Below are 18371 nucleotides of genomic sequence, written 5' to 3'. Positions count from 1 at the left end.
GAAAGACGTAATAGCTTGTACAGCACAAAACCTCACTGGATAAAGCTGCAGGCTGGAGATGTGGATGCAGCAGGCATGAAAATAAGACCTTGTGGCTCCACTAAGCAGACACACTGCTGTAACCATGCCCTTCTGTGATCTTAGTATGTGAGACTGAGCAGGGCYGAGCCAGGGCAGTCCCTGCACGATAAACTCTTAGCAGGTGGTGACCTCCTCTGGCATTGTTATAACAGAATTTTGACCCAATTTGATGTGAGGAATAATGTTAAACTCTTTTGGATGCTGCTGTCAGACTATGTTGGATGCTGCTGTCGGACTACATTGCTTGTTGACATGATTTAGGCCTTGGCTCTTTTCATCAGAAAGGAGATGCTGATGTTTCTGCTCAGGGAATGGCATTCAGCCAACCTAAAATACCTCCTTAGTAGCCTCAAAGCCAAGTTGTGTTTCCCTTCTCCTTTTGCGAATCTTGTTCCRCATCCATCCCGCAGAATGGCAGTAGTCATATACCTTTTGCACGCACCTCATTATAACAGGGAACCATGCAGAGAGCCAGCAAAAAATATTGATGCTGGTCAACTCACACTTAGACCTGAAGAAGCCTCCTTAAACATTGCATAGCATAACATCAGCATAAACATGCTATACTCTGTATAGAGACATTCTGTTCACACCAACATTGTGCACAATCTAAAATTGTCTCCGGTTGCTCGAAAGCTTAAAGGAGTTGCCCCATGCAGTTAAAAGCAGTGTCTGGCTCTCTGTCTGCAAACTGCAGTGCTGTCCTTTGGGATGAAAGGTGCTTGACAAATGTAAGTTATGACAATGGCAAAAAGATTTTCATCCCACTATGTCACAGAGGTGGCGCTTGGAGACACACATGCGGACAGGGAAAGAATGGGCCCCCGGCAGGGGAGTTTTCATGAGAGYCCAGCACTGACCCATGCAGAGTAAGGATTCTCGAGTTACAGATGGAGGGAGGAACAGGATCAGAAAAACAGAAATGGTTTGAAGCTCAGGTGATGAAAAGTGGTAGGCTGGAGTTCAAAGACAGGATTATTGGCTAGTGTTGCTTTAGTAGTTGGTGGGGAAAGAGCTTAAGGCCATAGCATTACTGCATTACTGATTTATCAACACAGCCAACACTGTGTATGGTATTTGAATCACTTCTAAATCCAGCCTCTGGCAATGAAAAGCACATTTAATCCATGTGTTAGATTGTTTGAAGAGGTATCTGTCTCTTGGTCTCTCCCCGAGGTTGGGATTGCTGAAACTGAAAAGAGTTGAGAGAGGAGATTTTAACTGTTTCGCAAACCCTTCTCCTTTTGAGGGGGTCAGCTCTCCAGTATCATCTCTAAAGCCTGGGATATAGAAAAATGCAAGGTTCTCTCCTCACCTGCCCCTGCAGAGAGAAGCCCCCTTGTCTCTTCTATTACTAAAGGGAAAATCAAAGAAAGGATCTGTATTTAAACAGAGTTTATTCTTTTTAACAACTTTATTTTTTCTGAGATTAATGCTCTGCACTTAGGAGTTCCAGGATTCATTTGCACTGTTGGCTCTGATCCCTCTGCAGCAGCCCASCACTGCAAGATAAAACACTGAAAAACCTCATTTATCAAAGTAATTCTCCTTTGGTCTTTTTCTTCAATTCTCTTCCATGAAAACAGCATCATTGTTTATCCAGGTTCCTCAATGGTTAATTCTGCTTCTATTTAATACCCTCATGCTCTGTTAGTGTGCAAGCGGCTCACATCATTGGCTGTGGGAGGCTACAGATTGAAGCTCCAAGAATGTCACTGCTAGAATAGGCAATCAGATCAAGTCTGAGTTGCATCTGCAGAGTTACACAAATGGTCTGGAATAGGAATGCGACAGTCACAGAGCAAGCTGAACTTACCTTTGCAGGTCTGCATGAGATAGCAAAGGGTATCCAGAGTAAGATTTGAAAGAACATCAGTAAGTGGACTGAGAGAAAAGAGGGTGAAAAAGGTCTAGAATAGCTGCAAAACTGAAGAATGAGAATAAAGCACATAATTGTTAAAAAACAGAGTGATACAGTTCAGTRTGGATGCATATTGACAAAACTATAAGGCAGTGGGGACAACCACAGGGGCAGGTTCATGCTAAAAGGACAGAGCTGCCTGAGGATTACTAAACAATTTGCCTTGGCATTACATAGTCACAGGAATCAGTTGCATCAGTCACAGAAATACAAACTCACCATTAATAAGCACCAAAAAAGAGTGCTAACAGAATCCAAGAGGAAACTTGTGAAGATCCTTTTATTGTCAGAACTGAGATGTAACAAGTCCCAGAACTAATCTCTGGTGGTGTTATGGGATGTCTTACGGGTTTCTTTGGCTGGGCATCTTTAGSTAGGTGCAAAGGTCTGCGAGCAGGAGATATACCACTTAACAGTATAAAACAACTATTTATTGGCTAACATACACAGAAGCTAGCTAGGATTTAATGAAATAATAGGCTATGCATACGCATGCATTAGCATGCTCACTACCCCAATAAAGGCACCTGAAGAGTCTTTGCCAGGCAAGCATCAGTCAGGGGGTGAAGAGTCAGCCTCCATGGCTCCCTGGGACAAATCCTCAGTTGTGCTGAGTTGCCATCTGCCACCAGCTCTGTCAGCACCGATGGCACCAAGAATTCAGCTCAGTGACCCCAATGATCCTTGAGTAGTTCTCAGCTAGAATGACTATCTTGAATAATCCTCTTGTCTTTTTCCTCTGAGATTTCATGTCTTTCCATGTTGATGTTTTCCCTCTTGAATCTTTGAGCTATTGATGATCCCACCTCAACGATCCTACTGCTGTATGTAATTTTTGCCCTTCTTATCTTTCTACAGATTTTCTCCTGGTTCTTTCTCCACAGTCTGAGTTAAGGTTACACAGCTGTGCATATCAAAGCATGGCCCTGGATCCTTGATATAWAAGCAGCTAAAAGCCTGGGTTGCCTTCAGAGGGAAGCTTACAGCAGAGGTTACAGAGAAGGAGGGTTACAGTAGTCTGCTGGTTTAAACGTGGCCTAATTTGGAGCTTACTCTGTGTCAGATGGGGTCCTGTCTAATAGCATCCAAGCTAGAGTTTTTGTTAGTACAGTTTCTTTTTAGGGCTTTCTGGTTAAGAACATTTGGATTGGGCGAGTTGGCAGTTCTTCCCCAGGCATAAAGCTTTGCTGCTTTCTGAAAGTTGAAGTTAGGTAATAGAGCCTTCGGCTTCAAGATCGTTGCTTCCAGATGAAGCTGGATTAGTAACTATGAACATTACTTCTATGTTGGTGCTGTCTGATGATCTTCATAAACTGAATTGCAAGAAGATCTACTAGCAGTGCACTTGCTTAAAGCGRCACTACCCAGCCATTTCTTCTCTTGCCACTGGCAGCCTCAGCCACTGGGCTGCGGGGACCACGAACCAACCATGGGAAATGCATAACACTCTTGAGCATAGAAGTGGTCCTGCTGGGGTACATCCGAGTTATGTGAGCAGGAAGTGGTGAAGAAGCAAAGCTCATGTTGCTACTTCCCTTGCCACATCTGCTGTTGATGAAAAGCAGGCTTTGGTTTGCAGGGCTGTCTGGTACATTTCAAGCTCCTGAATTATGAGCATTGAGGTATGGTATGTGCATGCCTTAAATTTGTCAGTGCTACAGTTCCACACTGCCTGCTCTGAAACAAGGAATACAGCATTTCTGCAGAACAGTTTTCTGTAGCTGAAAGTTGTGGTTACCCATGCTAAGCCATCACACAGAAAAGCCTCTTTCAACCTTCAGTATTGTGGCTTCTGTCCAAGAAGGAATTATATATATTGCAGGCTGTTCCTTTTGTGCACAGCTTGCCTTTCTCCTAGGATGAAGAGTAAGTCATTGAAGAGGGGAAAATGCATGCAGAGTCATTTGCTTCATTGGGAACTGTGACAGAGTAGTACTTGGTTTCCTTCGAAGGTTTTCCCTACTACCAACTTACTTAGGTGAAGTGTGCAAAACTTYCTGTGAGATTGCTGGGGGGAAGAAAATCTTTTGGAATGAACATGTGCTTTGGTTTGTTTGAATTGCTGTAACTCGCCCAGATCAGTTTCTTGGCCATGCTGTATCTTCTAGCTGCTAATGTCTTTCAGTGTCTAGCATCTAATGGTAGGTGCACCCCCATTCTTGTAAAAATCACAGCATTGCCTATAAGATTGCTATATGCTGGACTCATTAGTGCAAGCAGCTCACAGATGATGACAAACTTACGCTTCTTCCAGCTTTGCTCTGCAACCAAGACACAATATGGAAGCCATCGCCAAGTTTGATTTCAGTGCTTCAGGAGAGGATGAGCTGAGCTTCCAGGCTGGGGATATGTTGAAGGTAAGTGTAGCCACAGGTTTGACTAAAGTACAGTTACTAGCTTTGAGAGTTCAGCCAGATCTTGCTGTGCTCCCATTTGCATTGATAAATCGAATTGACCAAGACATCTGTAAACTGGGATACAAACTCAAGACACAAGTCTCCCATAGAGCCTGCTACTGRTCAGGTAACAACTCTAGGACACTGGAGTCTAGGTCCACTCCACTTAATTTTCAATCCCTAAACTATGGACATCGTTGCCTCCAGGAGTCAGCAGGGAAGGATAAGCATCTTTGCTGGGGGACAGATCCAGTTCTCAGGCAAACAGATTTTGAGGGGTCTGTCTCTTTTCATTGACTGCATAAGTAGTTGAGGGTGACTACATCTAAGGATAGGTAGGGTGATYGTAGGCTGGAGTGCTTGCTATCTTCCTTAATTCCAACTTTTAAATTGTTAGAAATATGGTTATCGTGCATTATAGAACTTACCTCTAACTTTCCAGTGTAAGTAATTACTGTAGTTGTCACAGGAATTTTAGGCAATTGCAAATGGAAGAGGAGATGTCTACAAGACAATCTCTATTGCACATATGATGGAAGAGATTAAGCAGTCCTGAGCTAATAATTTTCTATATCATCCCAGCAAGAATTTAGCAGCAGAGGAGTGGCTGAGACTGGCAGGAGTGCAGCTGATCATAAGCAATATAGAGCATGCRAAAGTCTCCTTAAAGCTGATTTGCATGTGTTATTATAGAATGGTTCTTGTTAACCCTACTGAAGTCTCACAGATGAAGTTACATGCTGCATCACCCTAAATTAGCCACTTCTTAGCCCACAGTATAGCTGTTCTGTTTCAGTTGAAAAGGACTGAGTGTAACAACTCCTTTCYAAGGCCTGTAGCTCCTTCACTGGCCAAAGGGATGATGTACAACAGTACARTCTAAATCCATGTTCTACCAGGGAGCCTTTTGTCTTTCCCTGTCCAGTCSCAGTTGTTCCAGTTAGTATTGGCTCTCGGTTCTATCACCACCRTTTTTTATTTTGTTCTCCTTTTAAATCTCGAAGCTTAAACAAAAGCTGATGGCATCAAGGATTTATTAAGATCAAAAAGGAGTTTTCTCTGGGGAACTATGAGAGGTGCTCTGGAGAAGTCACTTCCTATCTTTAGGATAAATGAACGCTTCACTCAATACCTCATTTATTCTTCTTTCTTAAGTCAAGAGTAATCCCAATGTCCCTGTTGTCCCCTGATCTTTACCTGATATCCACTTAGGAAACTGGTTCCATTCAATCCCTTAGGAAACTGGTTCCATTCAATCCCTTGCATGGATGATGATGTTGGCCAGATCAGTTTTCCTTCTGTTCCTCACTTCCTGTAAAATCAGTATAAGCTAGAGTTTTCTTTCAAAGCGTATTGGAAGCTACTGATGAAAAGTGTGAAATAACAGCCATGTATTAGTAGCAGTAGAAGTAGTAGTAGTAGTAGTAGTAGTAGTTGTTGTCACTGAGACTTCACAACCAGAAAAGCCAGATTGCCTCTCGCTTTAACATCCTTGAGGTGAACATAATAATACTTAGCAGCCCAAGCTGCAGTAACAGTAAATTAGCCTGAGCAACATCTCTCTTTCTGGCATCTACACACATATATGCATACCCCGTCATRAGCCCCCTTCTGCTGCCTGCGCAACCTGCTGGTTGTCTTTCTGATTTATGAAAGAGATAAGATGAAGGGTATTGATGTAGAGATTAGAAAACAGGAAACATGAGGCCCTCAACAAGTAGTGACAGGAGGAAATCCACCCTCCCACCCCCCACACATCCTTCTCTGAGAGAATGACACACACAGAAACCTGCCAGCTCTGTACCACGAACCAGCAAGTGGTTTGTTCTGGAAACGGCAGGGCTTGAGCGCTAGCAGAGAGTGSTTGTTGTCCCCTTTGGTTAGTCAGAGTAGCAAAAGGGAGCCTTAATCCAGCACCCAGAGATGGGGGAATGACCAACTGTACAAGCAGGGAACTCCACAGCTTTCCACTGCCCAACCTTTCTCTATCCACATGCATAAAAAAGGCCTATGTGGCAGGCAAGGCAATGCAGAATCAGCCACAGAGACAGGAACATCCTATTGCCAACACCAAGTGGTTAGAATTCATGTGTTAAGCTCCTAAAATCATGAGGTTGGCTTACAAGACAAGTATTATTATTGCTAACAATAGTTTTTAAATTAAGTCTTTTCCATTTGCTTCCTTCTCCTAAAACTGTCAGGGGTAGTGCTTTCAAGATTCTTTCCAAAACCAGAATGAACAGAAACATGTTCCATTTTATAAAAGAGAATTCTGTCCCAGGACCCGAAATGTCGAACAAAACACCAAGGACCACAACATATGCAGTAAAATCATAATGTGGCTATATTCCTGTCCTCTCCCTTGAGCTTAGGGCCGTATCAGGAGCCATCAGCCAGAAAGCAGTGAATCTGGGCAGTCCATGGCCTGCGTTGRAGTCCCTAAGGACCTTTCCAGTCAACATTAATAGGAACGCTTCTTGAAGCTGTTCCAGGGTGCACTGTGGGCTGGCCTTTGCTTTCCTACAGTCTTCCTACAGKGACTTTCAAACACTTTTTGCTTTCTTCTTTTACCTACCCTGACAAAACTCAGCACAGCTGCAGATTTAACCCACTAAATAGTCTTGTGCAATGACATGTGTGTGTGTTATGATTCCATACAGTATAGCTATATATTCCCTTCATACACGTAAATACCAGAGGATTTTTCACAGATTTTTTTCCTCCCCTTTGATATGCTTTCTGCATTGCTCCAAYTGATATGCTCCAATACTAACCATTAAAAACAGCACAGCCAGCTCCTTAAACCCCTATTAAGTCTCACRAAAGTCAGAGACATGCAGACTGCGTTCCCAGCCACTCGGACAAGCATTCAGAAGAAACTATAAAGCTAACAAGCTGTTTCTCTAATCCCACCCAGCCTTTCTTTTAGCTTTGTTTGCTCTGAAGTGGTCATCAGCCACTAACCCCGCTGCAAGGCTGGTGGGTGGGAGAGCATATGTGCAGTTGTCTTCTATTCTTACAAGAAATTCTAGTTTTCTGTCAATATCTGGGCTACTTTTGCCTTTCTCAGGGCAAACACTTATTCTTTCCATCTCTCCATTGCAGATTTTAAGCTCCCAGGAAGAGTGGTACAAAGCTGAGCTGAGAAGTCAAGAGGGTTACGTTCCTAAGAACTTCATTGATTTTCATGTTCCCCCGTAAGTGTCACAGAAATTGCATGCCTCACCATTGCATGTTTTCACAAAGCACTGTCAAAAGCACATACGTGTGTGTGCATGCTCCTGGGAGAATAAAACAGAAGAGGTATGGTTATAATATATTATTATTAAGAGCTGGTAAAGACTGCCATAACACCATATGCAGTTCTGCTAGCGCACCTTATTTCTGCCGTGAAACATCTTCTGTTCTTTCAAAGCGGGATGGTACTCAGTGCACTATTTCACTCTCAAGTGACTCCTTTGTTACTGTTGCTCAGAGGGATGTCACTGGGATATGGCAGAAACTGTATTTAGCTCTCCTTGGACAGAAGGAGAATTRTCAAAATGTGGAGTCTTGGCAACGGAGACAGAGGCTGAGCAAAAAGGAAGAGCGAGAGATCTCTCTGAAAATGAATTATAAAAATGTAATTCTCTCCCCCTGATTCTTAACTAAATTAACTCTCTGTTCCCCACCCTGCCATCCACATTCCCTCTCCCCCACAAAGTATATGTGAGTTTCTCTCTATACGCTAGAGGTCAGTGCAATGCTACATGAGATTGTGACATCTGGTGTTACTCATGGATTGACAGAGATGATAGACCAGACTTGTCACTGTGCTCCCACACACATGCAGACACACACACACACCTCTCCCAGCTTCATGACTGCACACCCAAACATAGACCTGTCAGAGGGCAGGCATGCTCCCGTTTCTCCTGCTGGGTAAATAGCACCATTCTTTCAGTAAGGACTGATAAAAGTTTAAATGCATGTTAAATGTGTTGCCCAGTCCAGTGCAATAAATATAGTGAAGCATGGGATTTTTACAACCTATTTCATTCCGTTGGCATAAATCCTCCTTGAAGCTACCACCCCTTTATTCCTCCTCTTCTGAAAAAGTGCTGCAGCATTTCAGGAGAAAGTAGGCAGAACATGCACTAAGGCTGGTTTGTTGCTAAGCTGTGCACACTGGTGAGCTGAGCAGGCAAACTGGAAGCATGCAGGGATTCTTGTGGTCCACAAGTAAGTGCCACCATCCCCTTTAGAGGTGGTACTTGCAGACCTACCTGGACGTGAGCCAGTCTGCCTGGCTGAGCTGAAAGACGTTATTGGTTTTCTCTCATAGACAGACTTGTACTTTTGGGCCTTAAGATGATGAGATCTGTCAGCTGTGGTTGTTCACTCTTTCACAGGGCTGTGGCATCAAACAGGGACACTAGCAGCTTTTTTTTTTTCACATGCATTTTTCTCATGATGCTTTCCCTGTGGAAGAGATGGAAAGCAGCATTTCCACTTTGATCCTTTTCTAAGTATAGCAGGTCTGCAATTTGAAGCAGTTCAGTCCAGATGCTAGAACCAGATACAGGGAAGAAAGTTGTCACCTGTTTTAGATGGGCAATTTTTTCCCATTTCTATTTTGTGAAATAATTATTGATAACAGTTATCAATGCTGTTTAAGGTCTGATTTCCTATTGATTGCTAATGATACATAGGTAAGCTGTCATGATGGTAAGGAGAAGAATAAGGAAACTCAAAAGTGGAAATGACAGAGCTTGTGAAACAAGTCCACAATTTTAATGGAATACAGGCAATTAAGCATCGTAGAACTTACAAGCTGTGAACACACATAAGTGAACATGATTTTTTTTTCTCTACTTACAAATCACAATTGCCACTGTATTATTTTACCATTTATGGTGACTTTCCTCRTTATATGCCCAGTGTCTTATACTAGCAGTTTGTTATATCTCGGTAAATTTACATAAATATGCTTATATATTCTGTGTTTCTGCAGTTTTTGTGGTATTATAACTCTTGCAAGAGTCAATTTATTAGTACTGAAACTTTCATGTCTTGCTTCTGTTAAAAAAATTATATTTATTCTGTGCAATATATCCATCACAGTTCAGTAATTTTCGATCAGTTTACCAAAAGCTATTTGATGTATATGTCTGAGAAAAATAGGAGTGTGTACATGCACATTTGTAATTTAAAATTGCATTAACACTTTACTGTACTGTGCCTATAATTAGACTTTTAGTTGAGTGTTGCTTCTTAACAGGCCAAAGCATACATTGTTCTCCTTGCACCTGTGTGCTTTTACTGCTCAGAGGAAATAGTCTGCACCCATCAAAAAACTGTACCTTAGTAGGTATGTGGCCAGTGGGAACAGTCATGTAGGATTCTCTGATCTGTTTCTCTTTTCTTTCCTCTACCCTGCTTATTCATATTCACCCTACCCTCAACTTTTCTATTCCTTACCTTAATTCAACTCCTTATTCAAGTTTTCTTGACTTTTTCCCACTTGACAGCTGGTTTGATGAGAGGATATCCCGTCACGAAGCAGAGAACAACCTTATGAGCAAAGGAATTGGTTCCTTCATTGTCCGAGCCAGTCAGAATTCTCATGGTGACTTCTCCATCTCTGTCAGGTATCTGCTTCTTACAGCATCTTCCTACTCCTTTTCCTGGTTAATGATCCCTAGCCCCTTCTTAACAGGAATCCTAATTGCCTCTCAGGGAGTTTGCATGCTGCCAGTCACCAGCTGAACTGCTGTGTTGTGGATGAAAACAAATTAGGCATCTGACTCCCAAATGCTTTTGCTTTTTGTCAAATGACACAGTGAATGCCCCATTCCAAAGCTGCATCCCCTGATGGCCTGCTTTCTGAAAGAGCTGCAGCAGAGCTGAGTGGTACATAGGACATCTCCCACAGTGCAAAACGTGTGCCTTCTATTTRTTTTACTTGCCTGACAGCTCCAGTTACTGGATCCAGCAATTCCACCACTACCAATAAAAAGATGACTGTTACATTATTAACCTATTTCCCACAGGTCACTAAAGAGCCATTGGATAGTTTTCAATCACTAACAGCCCAACTCCATTTCAGACATTTATTGTAATCTAGCTTTTCTCAGAGCCCTTGCTTCAAAGCAGTGCTGTTAATTGATGGCTGTTTTCCTGATTTTTTAGTCAAACAATTGATAATCAGTTTTAAATTAAAATACTAATTAGCCTTGTCTTTTCTGAGCAGTGTGCACTTTCTGATTCAGGGAGCTTAAAAAGTATCAGGAGGAAATACAGGAAAATATTCTGCCAAGAATAGTAACTCTGCTGTGACCCCCTCTTTCCAAATCCAGATGCTTCTCAGGCCACCTCTTCCCATTCTAGGAGACTTTGGCTACAACAATAAACTAAGCACAGCCAGGCACTATTCTCTGACCTCAAGGGAAAGCAATATGGCAGACATCAGATCCATCTGGCTAAACTATCCTCACCCCACAGAATAGGACAGCTGTATTCAAGCAGTTCACGGGGAATTGTTCCTGGTCCACATGGTTCCCCTAACCATGGGCCAGCATTATCTAGGAGAGGGCTAGCTGGTTTAGATCAAAATTGCTAACACAAAAACCAGATCACATCTGGTACAAAGTGGAATTGTTCAAATCAGATGAGAGGTAAGGATCACAGCAGGATGTGCAGGGGAGAAATCCAGGGCAGGAAGTGAGACTTAATTTTGACTTGTAATTGCACCTCATAATTCATTCTTTTATTTCTTTTGGTTAAGGTGGTGAGTTTGTAGTCATATATTATGCTGGGTATTATACAATTATAAAATACAGTGTATGGCTTTACGTGAATGTATGTGTGTGGCTGTGATGCATGTGGTAAGAAAAGGTACGACATATCTCTTACAGTCATTGCAAACTAGGTGTTAACAGGCACCTGCAGAAACGGGGAAACTACAACTGCACTGCTGTGTTTCTTATAAAGTACAGAATGAAGCTATTACCTTTTGTGGCCGTGAAAGCTTCTCTGACCTTTATTTCAAAGGGGAAGCTCTAAACCCCTGTGCTTTGTACTGGTTGTGCTTTGTCACTGGGCAGTCCTGCAGCATTGCGTGTTTGCAAATTGATGAACTCTTTGAAATACAGAGCCACATCTAGCTCTAGTATATACAAGGGCTGCCTTTGCTTTAATTTCTAGAAGTCTAGATTTGGCTAAGCATCAGCAATGAGCTTTGGTACCCTTCTGGAAAAGACTTTCTAAAGCAGATAAAGTTGCAGTCCAGGTGATGGATGATCTATTACTTTCCCAATTGGATCCAGGCATGAAGATGACGTGCAGCACTTCAAAGTGATGAGRGATTCAAAGGGTAACTATTACTTGTGGACGGAGAAATTCCAATCACTAAACAAGCTGGTGGACTACTACAAGACGACCTCCATCTCCAGGCAGAAGCAGATCTTCCTGAGGGATGACAGCCACGGGGAGAAGGTACACATAAACTATCCTTAGGAGTTCCTCAGTGAGAAAAACCTTCTACAGAAGGAGTTTAGCCCTACACAGATGTCTCTGRAGATCTGCACTTGGAATATCAATCACATTATTAGACTGGTGGGCCTTACAGCCTAGATTTTTTGTTGATCTGTCTGTATAGTTATATAATTGAGCAGAATTTTCTTAGTCAGTTTTGGATATCAATAGAAAGTGCTGCAGATCTCAGTAGAGGAGCTTTGCTAGAGCTGTGTTGAGGCCCCAGACACAAAATTCTACAATGCTTTGCACAGCCAAGGGAAGCAGGACTTAYCTTATGAGATGTAAAGCTGGGGTAAAGATTATTTGATTATTTGAGAAGCTCAGGAAAAGAATAGGGCCTGATGATGCAGTGAGGGTGGGGTGGGGAGAAATACAGAGCTTATTGGCAGGCTGTGTCTGGGAATTTGAGTCTGGTTTCCTAGTGTCCCTGAATGTGCTCTAAGTGCAGCTGTTATTACAGTTGAAAGTATGTCTGCTCAGAAAATTTGCCCATCTTCCGCTGCTTATTTGGCATGGAGTATGGAGGAACTGAAGGCAAGACCTGCAACAATGGCTGGCGGGGGCAGAAAAGTACTGCAGAGGAGAGCAGAACAAATATGGGAACAAGCTGGGTGTTCAAGGAAAGTGCAGCAACAGTTTGAGAAGGCAGCGAAACCTCAGTCTAATAAATGCCTAGTTTGGCATCAGAAGAACAAGCAAATGACATAGTAGAGACTGCTATAGTGTACACACAGTGCTGGGAGTGAACTTGCTTGGTCACTCCRGCAACTGAAGTCTTGCTTTATTGGGAAACGGATTCTGAGATTAAATTACCAGGATATGCAGGTAGAGGTAAGGCTGAAAGTATGTGACTTGCTCGGTGCAGCAGTAAAGTTTTATAGGCTACATGTGGGTCATTCTTGCCAGCTCCAAAAGAGAGGATTTATTTTTCAGTCTGGAAGTGAGGCACATGTTGTTTTCTCCTTCTAGACCGCTTATTCAGTGCTTTAAAATGCATTACTAAGATATAAAATAGAGACTATGGGACCTATTAGAGAAAGACCTCAGCAAATAGAAGAAAGGAAGGTTTTATATATATGTATATGTGTATATTAGTAAAACAACCTGTTTGGGCTGACTGTGAGCAGAAAAGGAAAAGAAAGGGGAACAGCATTTGCTCCAAGATGTAGACAGGCGAATTAAAGAACAGGAGTCAAGTTTGCTTTGGCAAATGGTACATTTGTTATGGTGACGGGCTCAGCAGGGTATGTTTAGCACTAATCACAGTGGGGTTTCAGTTCACAATTAGAATTTCTGGATGCTACAGCCRTGTGATAAAATGATAGGAATATACAGATCTCAGTACAGAGAAGAATAAAGTCTGAGGGCAGTATTTCCAAAAAGAGTTTGGCTGCTATGCTAGTCCTCAAATCAGTGGTGGCAYTTTCAGCACAGTATACCCGATCACTACCCAGTCTTCAAATGGGGAATGGCTGTGGCAGAGATCTAAAATATAGGACTCCTGTTTTGTCCTTCTGCTCAGAAGGGTAGGAGCCTTCCTTTGGAAGAGCCTCCAAGGTAAAGGGTTTATGGTAGTGATCTATTGGCAATGAATCTGACCTCACTTTTTTGATCTTCTTTCATCAGGAGAGGCATAGCGGGAGCCTGGAACGGATGGGCCGGGAAGGACTTCACCTGGGTGGAGCAGCTGGAGAAGTTCATCTTTCTATGTCCAAGAGATATGTAGAGCATCCTGTCCCCATATTGCACCAGCAACAGGTACTACCAGGAAAGAGGGACTGGGAGATCAAACCAGGCATAAAAAACATTGGCCTTGATTGCTTGATAGTAGATAGTMACCCTGTCAAAGTCCATCACCCTGAACCTGCTTCAGGAGGCAAAGTCAGTCAGGTCTTCACATGGGATGTAGCAGCAATGATGGTGTCAGTCTGGGGAATTCCTTTGTTGTGATATAAGTATGACCTTTTATTTAGTTCTGTTTAGGACTGATAGACCAGCAAARATCTGAAGTCAAAAGTCAGTATACAGTGACCCTTTCACTGGGAACCTGGTAGGACTGAGCTCCATCCAAAGCCTGGAAAACAAGGGGAAGTGTCATGTTCTTGTGTTGTTTGGGGAAGGATGAAAAGTAACATCCAGTGCAAGTGCAGAAAAACACCTCCAGATCTTGCCACACACATACAAAAGTCTGCAGCACAAGTGAAATCTTGCTGTCTGTTTTTTTTCCTGTGTTATGATACTGACATTCAGCATCACAAAATATATAAGGGAAGAGAAATGACCATTAACCCTGGGAGGGTTCCTTCAGAACGTTCTTCTTCCTCCTCCTTGCAGTAGCTGCTGCTATCTTCAAAGTGCTTACTGATTTGGGTGGAAAATAGTTTTTCCTGGGATTGGCTTATGTCTCTAGCTTGTTCCGCTGGAGGGAAAAGATCTAAAACTGTCCCATAAGCTATGAGAGCTTGCATATAACAAGGCTAGGGACAATTACAGAATGGCTGTTCTGCTTCCCATAAGACAAGGAACAGTGTTGCTTATAAGGAACTGCTGGTGGAATAACAACTTCTGACAAGGCTAAAGCCTGCACATTTTGTAGCGCAGTCTATGCAGGAGTCACATTTGATACAGAGCAGAAACACTCATAGGAGTGAAGTGTCTATGCAGTAAGAGTTCACTCACTGACTTTTAGGYAGGGACAGTGATGTGCAAATTGTGATCCAGTCTCAGAGATCCCTTAGGCTGACAAAGATGTAAGTGAGACAAAGGAGCATTTGGAAGAGTAGGTTCGTGAAAGGAAGCAGGGAGGAACAATAGCCATTTACAGCAAGCACAAGCTGTTGCTCTTCCTCCTCTCCACTGACACATCTGATCAGACCCTGTGTCACTGAAAGACTGCTGTAACCTGAGCTAGCACAAGAGATTCCATTACACCATTGCTAGAAGGAAAAGCTCAATGCATGTACAGGCCTGGAGGGAGGGAGACACTCAGCACCTGTTCATTGTGCAGGCAAAAGAGAACTTGTTTTCTAAATGTACAGGCCTAGTTCCTCTCTCCATCTGACTGGACTGATTTGTGTTGCTATAACTTAAATGTGCATTCATATGGCTTTTTTTATTTGAATCTATTTTTTCTTTTTCTTCTTCGGTTAACAGGACTACTGGACTTTCAGGCTTGTTCCCTGATTTTTACAGTGTGGGGCAGCCCAAAGTAAAAATAAAGTAGTGAGTCTTCAGGTAATACATTCAGCAGAGCCAGCGACTCTGCCATTCCCACTACAGAACCAGCATATGGGACAGAGGAAGGGCAAGGAGTGAGCAGGGTTGGGGCATAATAACTCCAGRCTGGAAAAAGTCCCCTTGGCAAGTATGGCTTGTCATCTGTGTATGTTAAACTGGCTTGAGTTTTYTCCAAACATCCCAGAGGCCAAACCAGACACTGTCAGACCCCTTTTCCCAGCAGATGTGGAATACAGCTGAAGACACTACTTGAAACAGTCAACCTTCAACTTCTAAGATGAAAGAAATAAACCAAAACAGAACAGTCTAAGATGATGCCTTCCATAAAGGCCATTGCTTGCAGGACTAAAGTATAGGAAATATTTTGGAAGCAGATATCCAAGATGATTTACATAGGGGTTGAACCATGATTCCCTGGGCATCAATGACTCTTAAAGCCCCTCATTTATGCAGTTGAGTGTATTCATGGCCTTTTTCCTGCTGTTCTCTTTCTAGGATAGATATGGTGGGAGCCTGGACAGGAAAGATGGGCTGCATGGACTAACAGATTACAGCCAAGGAAGGGCAGCAGCTGTGCAACGGAGACACACAGACCCACTGCACCAGCCGACACCGGTAGGTGATATACCTGTATCCCTAGCAACGTCTAAGCAGTCTGGGCAATGTCACCTGCCATAGAGGTTGCAAGAAGGATAGTATATTACCTGTTACAGTGCAGTCCTCTTCAACTTCTGAAGATGTTGCTGTATCTTAAGACTCCATCCCAGCCACTTGAATTTGGTTCTAGGGAACTCTGAGGGCAGGGCTACATTGCTATATGAATGTAGGTCTAAGGCTGCCCTCCAACCAGTCTTGGTTAACATGCAGACATATTGCATGCAAGGGGRGCTTAGCAGGAGCTCTGTGGAGGCAGGAATCCAAAGTCTTTATTATAATCCASCTCAAAATACCATACCTTTTATCCCTCAGAGGCTGTGGCAACAAATAACAGTATGCCCTTACCCACCACATCCCATCAATGATCAAGTCCCGTTATAGAAAGGTCTATGAGTCTTTAAATTAATTTGCAACCAACTAGATAATCAGGAACCATGTYTCAGCAGGCCCTGAATGCAAGATTTGGCAAAAGTTAGCCAGAGTTCAAACAAAATCCTTTCAACAGGGCCTGAAAAACATACCTCCCAGATTATCCATGCCCCATGATGTGGTTGCCAGCAATTTCCCAGTAAAGAAGTCCACACTAAATCCTTGAAAATCTGATTTCCAGTCAAAATGGGAAATTGAGTGCAAAGTCTCTTAGGATGAAGTTTTCATAGGAAAACATTCTGACTATAATGCAAACCCAAAATAAACTAAAATAATACACTAAATAATAAAGTGCAAACCCAAAATAAACTGATACAGCCAAACAGTTCCTAACTCCTTTTGATCTTATCTAACAAGAAAGGTAAAGAGMTACTGGGAACCCATCCCCAGCACCATCCCTTTGAGTTTCATAGTAGATCAGTCCCTCCTTCCTGTAGTCCTGGCCACTTCCTAGTTTAATTGCAAGCTGATTTCAGTTTCAGTACTGCTTGTCTTCTCCTAGTCAGCATGTGTAATGAGGTGTAAGAGGGGTCACAGGAGGGTGACATTTAAGAACAGTGGCTCACTTTTCCCTGCCTGTCTATATCTCCTCCCCAGCGAACACTATGGGTCCGTGCCTTGTACGACTTTGATGCTGTGGAGCATGATGAGCTGGGCTTCCGCAGCGGAGACATCTTGGAGGTCCTGGACAGCTCTAACCCTTCATGGTGGAAGGGGCGTCTGCGTGGGGAACTGGGTCTCTTCCCTGCCAACTATGTCACACCAATGCATCTCTGAGGGCACTGAGTGACCTAAAGGGCCATACTGGAGCTGCCCTGATATGACAGAAACAGAGACAAAGCATATCTTTCCTTGCCCCCAGGACATATGGTGTTTTTGTTATTGTCTTAATTTATTGGCAGTTTATCTTTTGAAGCATTGATAKGAAAGGGAATCTGCGGAAGAGGGTAGGCGGTTTCTTCCTGTATTTTACATTCATGATAGGGGAAGGAGCAAGAATCCTGGATTGTTCATTGGGACTTTGCTGGATCCTCCCTACCCTGTCATTCCTTTGGCTAAGTATTGATAAGTTACTGCAGTTAAGTTTGTTCTRTGGAAATGCAGGTCAGGCTTCAGTATTTAAGCAGGTCCATCCCTACTTTTTGRATCTGGTGACACATATTTCTTTCCCCTTTACCCTCAAAGCACAGAGGCAGGAAAAACACTTAGGTCAATAAAATGATGGTTGGTAATCCATCATAGGTTAGACATCCAAGTTACAGCAGGTCAGGCTGCCATATCCACTTGATGGGATAACAACGCATATTCCTCCTTTTGCAAAACTAAGTTAGGGAAGGGTGGGGAAGAAAAGGGTTTGGGAGGTTTTGTTTGGGGTTTTTTTTCTGGTTTGGTGCCAGAATTTCTTCCAATGAGAATCTGGGGTGCTAGGGATCACTGYGTACACAACTATGACTTGCTGGTGGAGTGCTTCATCCAGCAGGTTGATCTACTTTACAGTATGCAAAGAATAAAATTGTGGCCATTGAGTAGTCTCTTCCCTGTTCCCTTTTTTGGAGGGTGAAATAAGGGAAATAGATAGGTTTTCAAATTACTGAGTGAATACCAAGATGTGATACAAATATATTGCAAATGCACATTAAAAACGATCTAAACCCTGAGAAGGAGGAAATGCTGCTACACAACCACTGCTCATGCAAGCTSATATTAAACAAGCTGCCTGAATTTTTTACAACATGTGGCACCTCAAAAGTCAGTAAGAAAGTGATGATTTATCATTCCTGGGAAAGAAAGAAAAGGCAAGTGAAAAAAACTCTAAAAACAAATCAGACTCGGGAAGAAAAATGTTCTTATCTTTTGTTAGTCCCATTAGAGAAAGAAAAACAGGAAATAGGCTCTTGATGCAGTCCAATTCAATGTAGCTGGCCCAATTAAAGCTGCCAGCTATGTGCAATATTAGCAGAAAAGATTAATTGTCAAATATTTGAGAACTCCACTAAAAGTAGATTATTCATAGCTGAAGTAAAATGAGAATAATTAACAAGGCATATAAGTGCTAAATAGAATAGAAAACTTCGAAAGACATGTTAAAAGCTTACCTCCATTGGTTGCCAGGGAGGTTCAGGTCATGAATA

At 42.6% G+C, this 18371-nt stretch overlaps 1 protein-coding gene across 1 annotated transcript in view; it reads left to right on the top strand.

Annotated features, from left to right (window-relative positions):
• GRAP2 (GRB2 related adaptor protein 2) overlaps nucleotides 1–17888 on the top strand; it is a 38900-nt gene extending 21012 nt beyond the window's left edge. The window contains exons 2-8 of the mRNA XM_085323497.1: nucleotides 4257–4359; nucleotides 7504–7595; nucleotides 9909–10028; nucleotides 11706–11874; nucleotides 13543–13674; nucleotides 15649–15768; nucleotides 16837–17888. Coding sequence (XP_085179623.1) covers nucleotides 4282–4359; nucleotides 7504–7595; nucleotides 9909–10028; nucleotides 11706–11874; nucleotides 13543–13674; nucleotides 15649–15768; nucleotides 16837–17016 — 891 coding nt within the window. The 5' untranslated portion in view covers nucleotides 4257–4281 and the 3' untranslated portion in view covers nucleotides 17017–17888. The remainder of the gene's footprint in view (nucleotides 1–4256; nucleotides 4360–7503; nucleotides 7596–9908; nucleotides 10029–11705; nucleotides 11875–13542; nucleotides 13675–15648; nucleotides 15769–16836) is intronic.
• Nucleotides 17889–18371: the final 483 nt, after the last annotated feature.

The sequence above is a fragment of the Rhea americana genome, unplaced genomic scaffold (genome assembly GCF_003343005.1).
Source record: "Rhea americana isolate MKP2758 unplaced genomic scaffold, rheAme1 scaffold_85, whole genome shotgun sequence".
Lineage (NCBI taxonomy): Eukaryota > Metazoa > Chordata > Aves > Rheiformes > Rheidae > Rhea > Rhea americana.
This window is presented reverse-complemented; position numbering and strand designations above follow the sequence as displayed.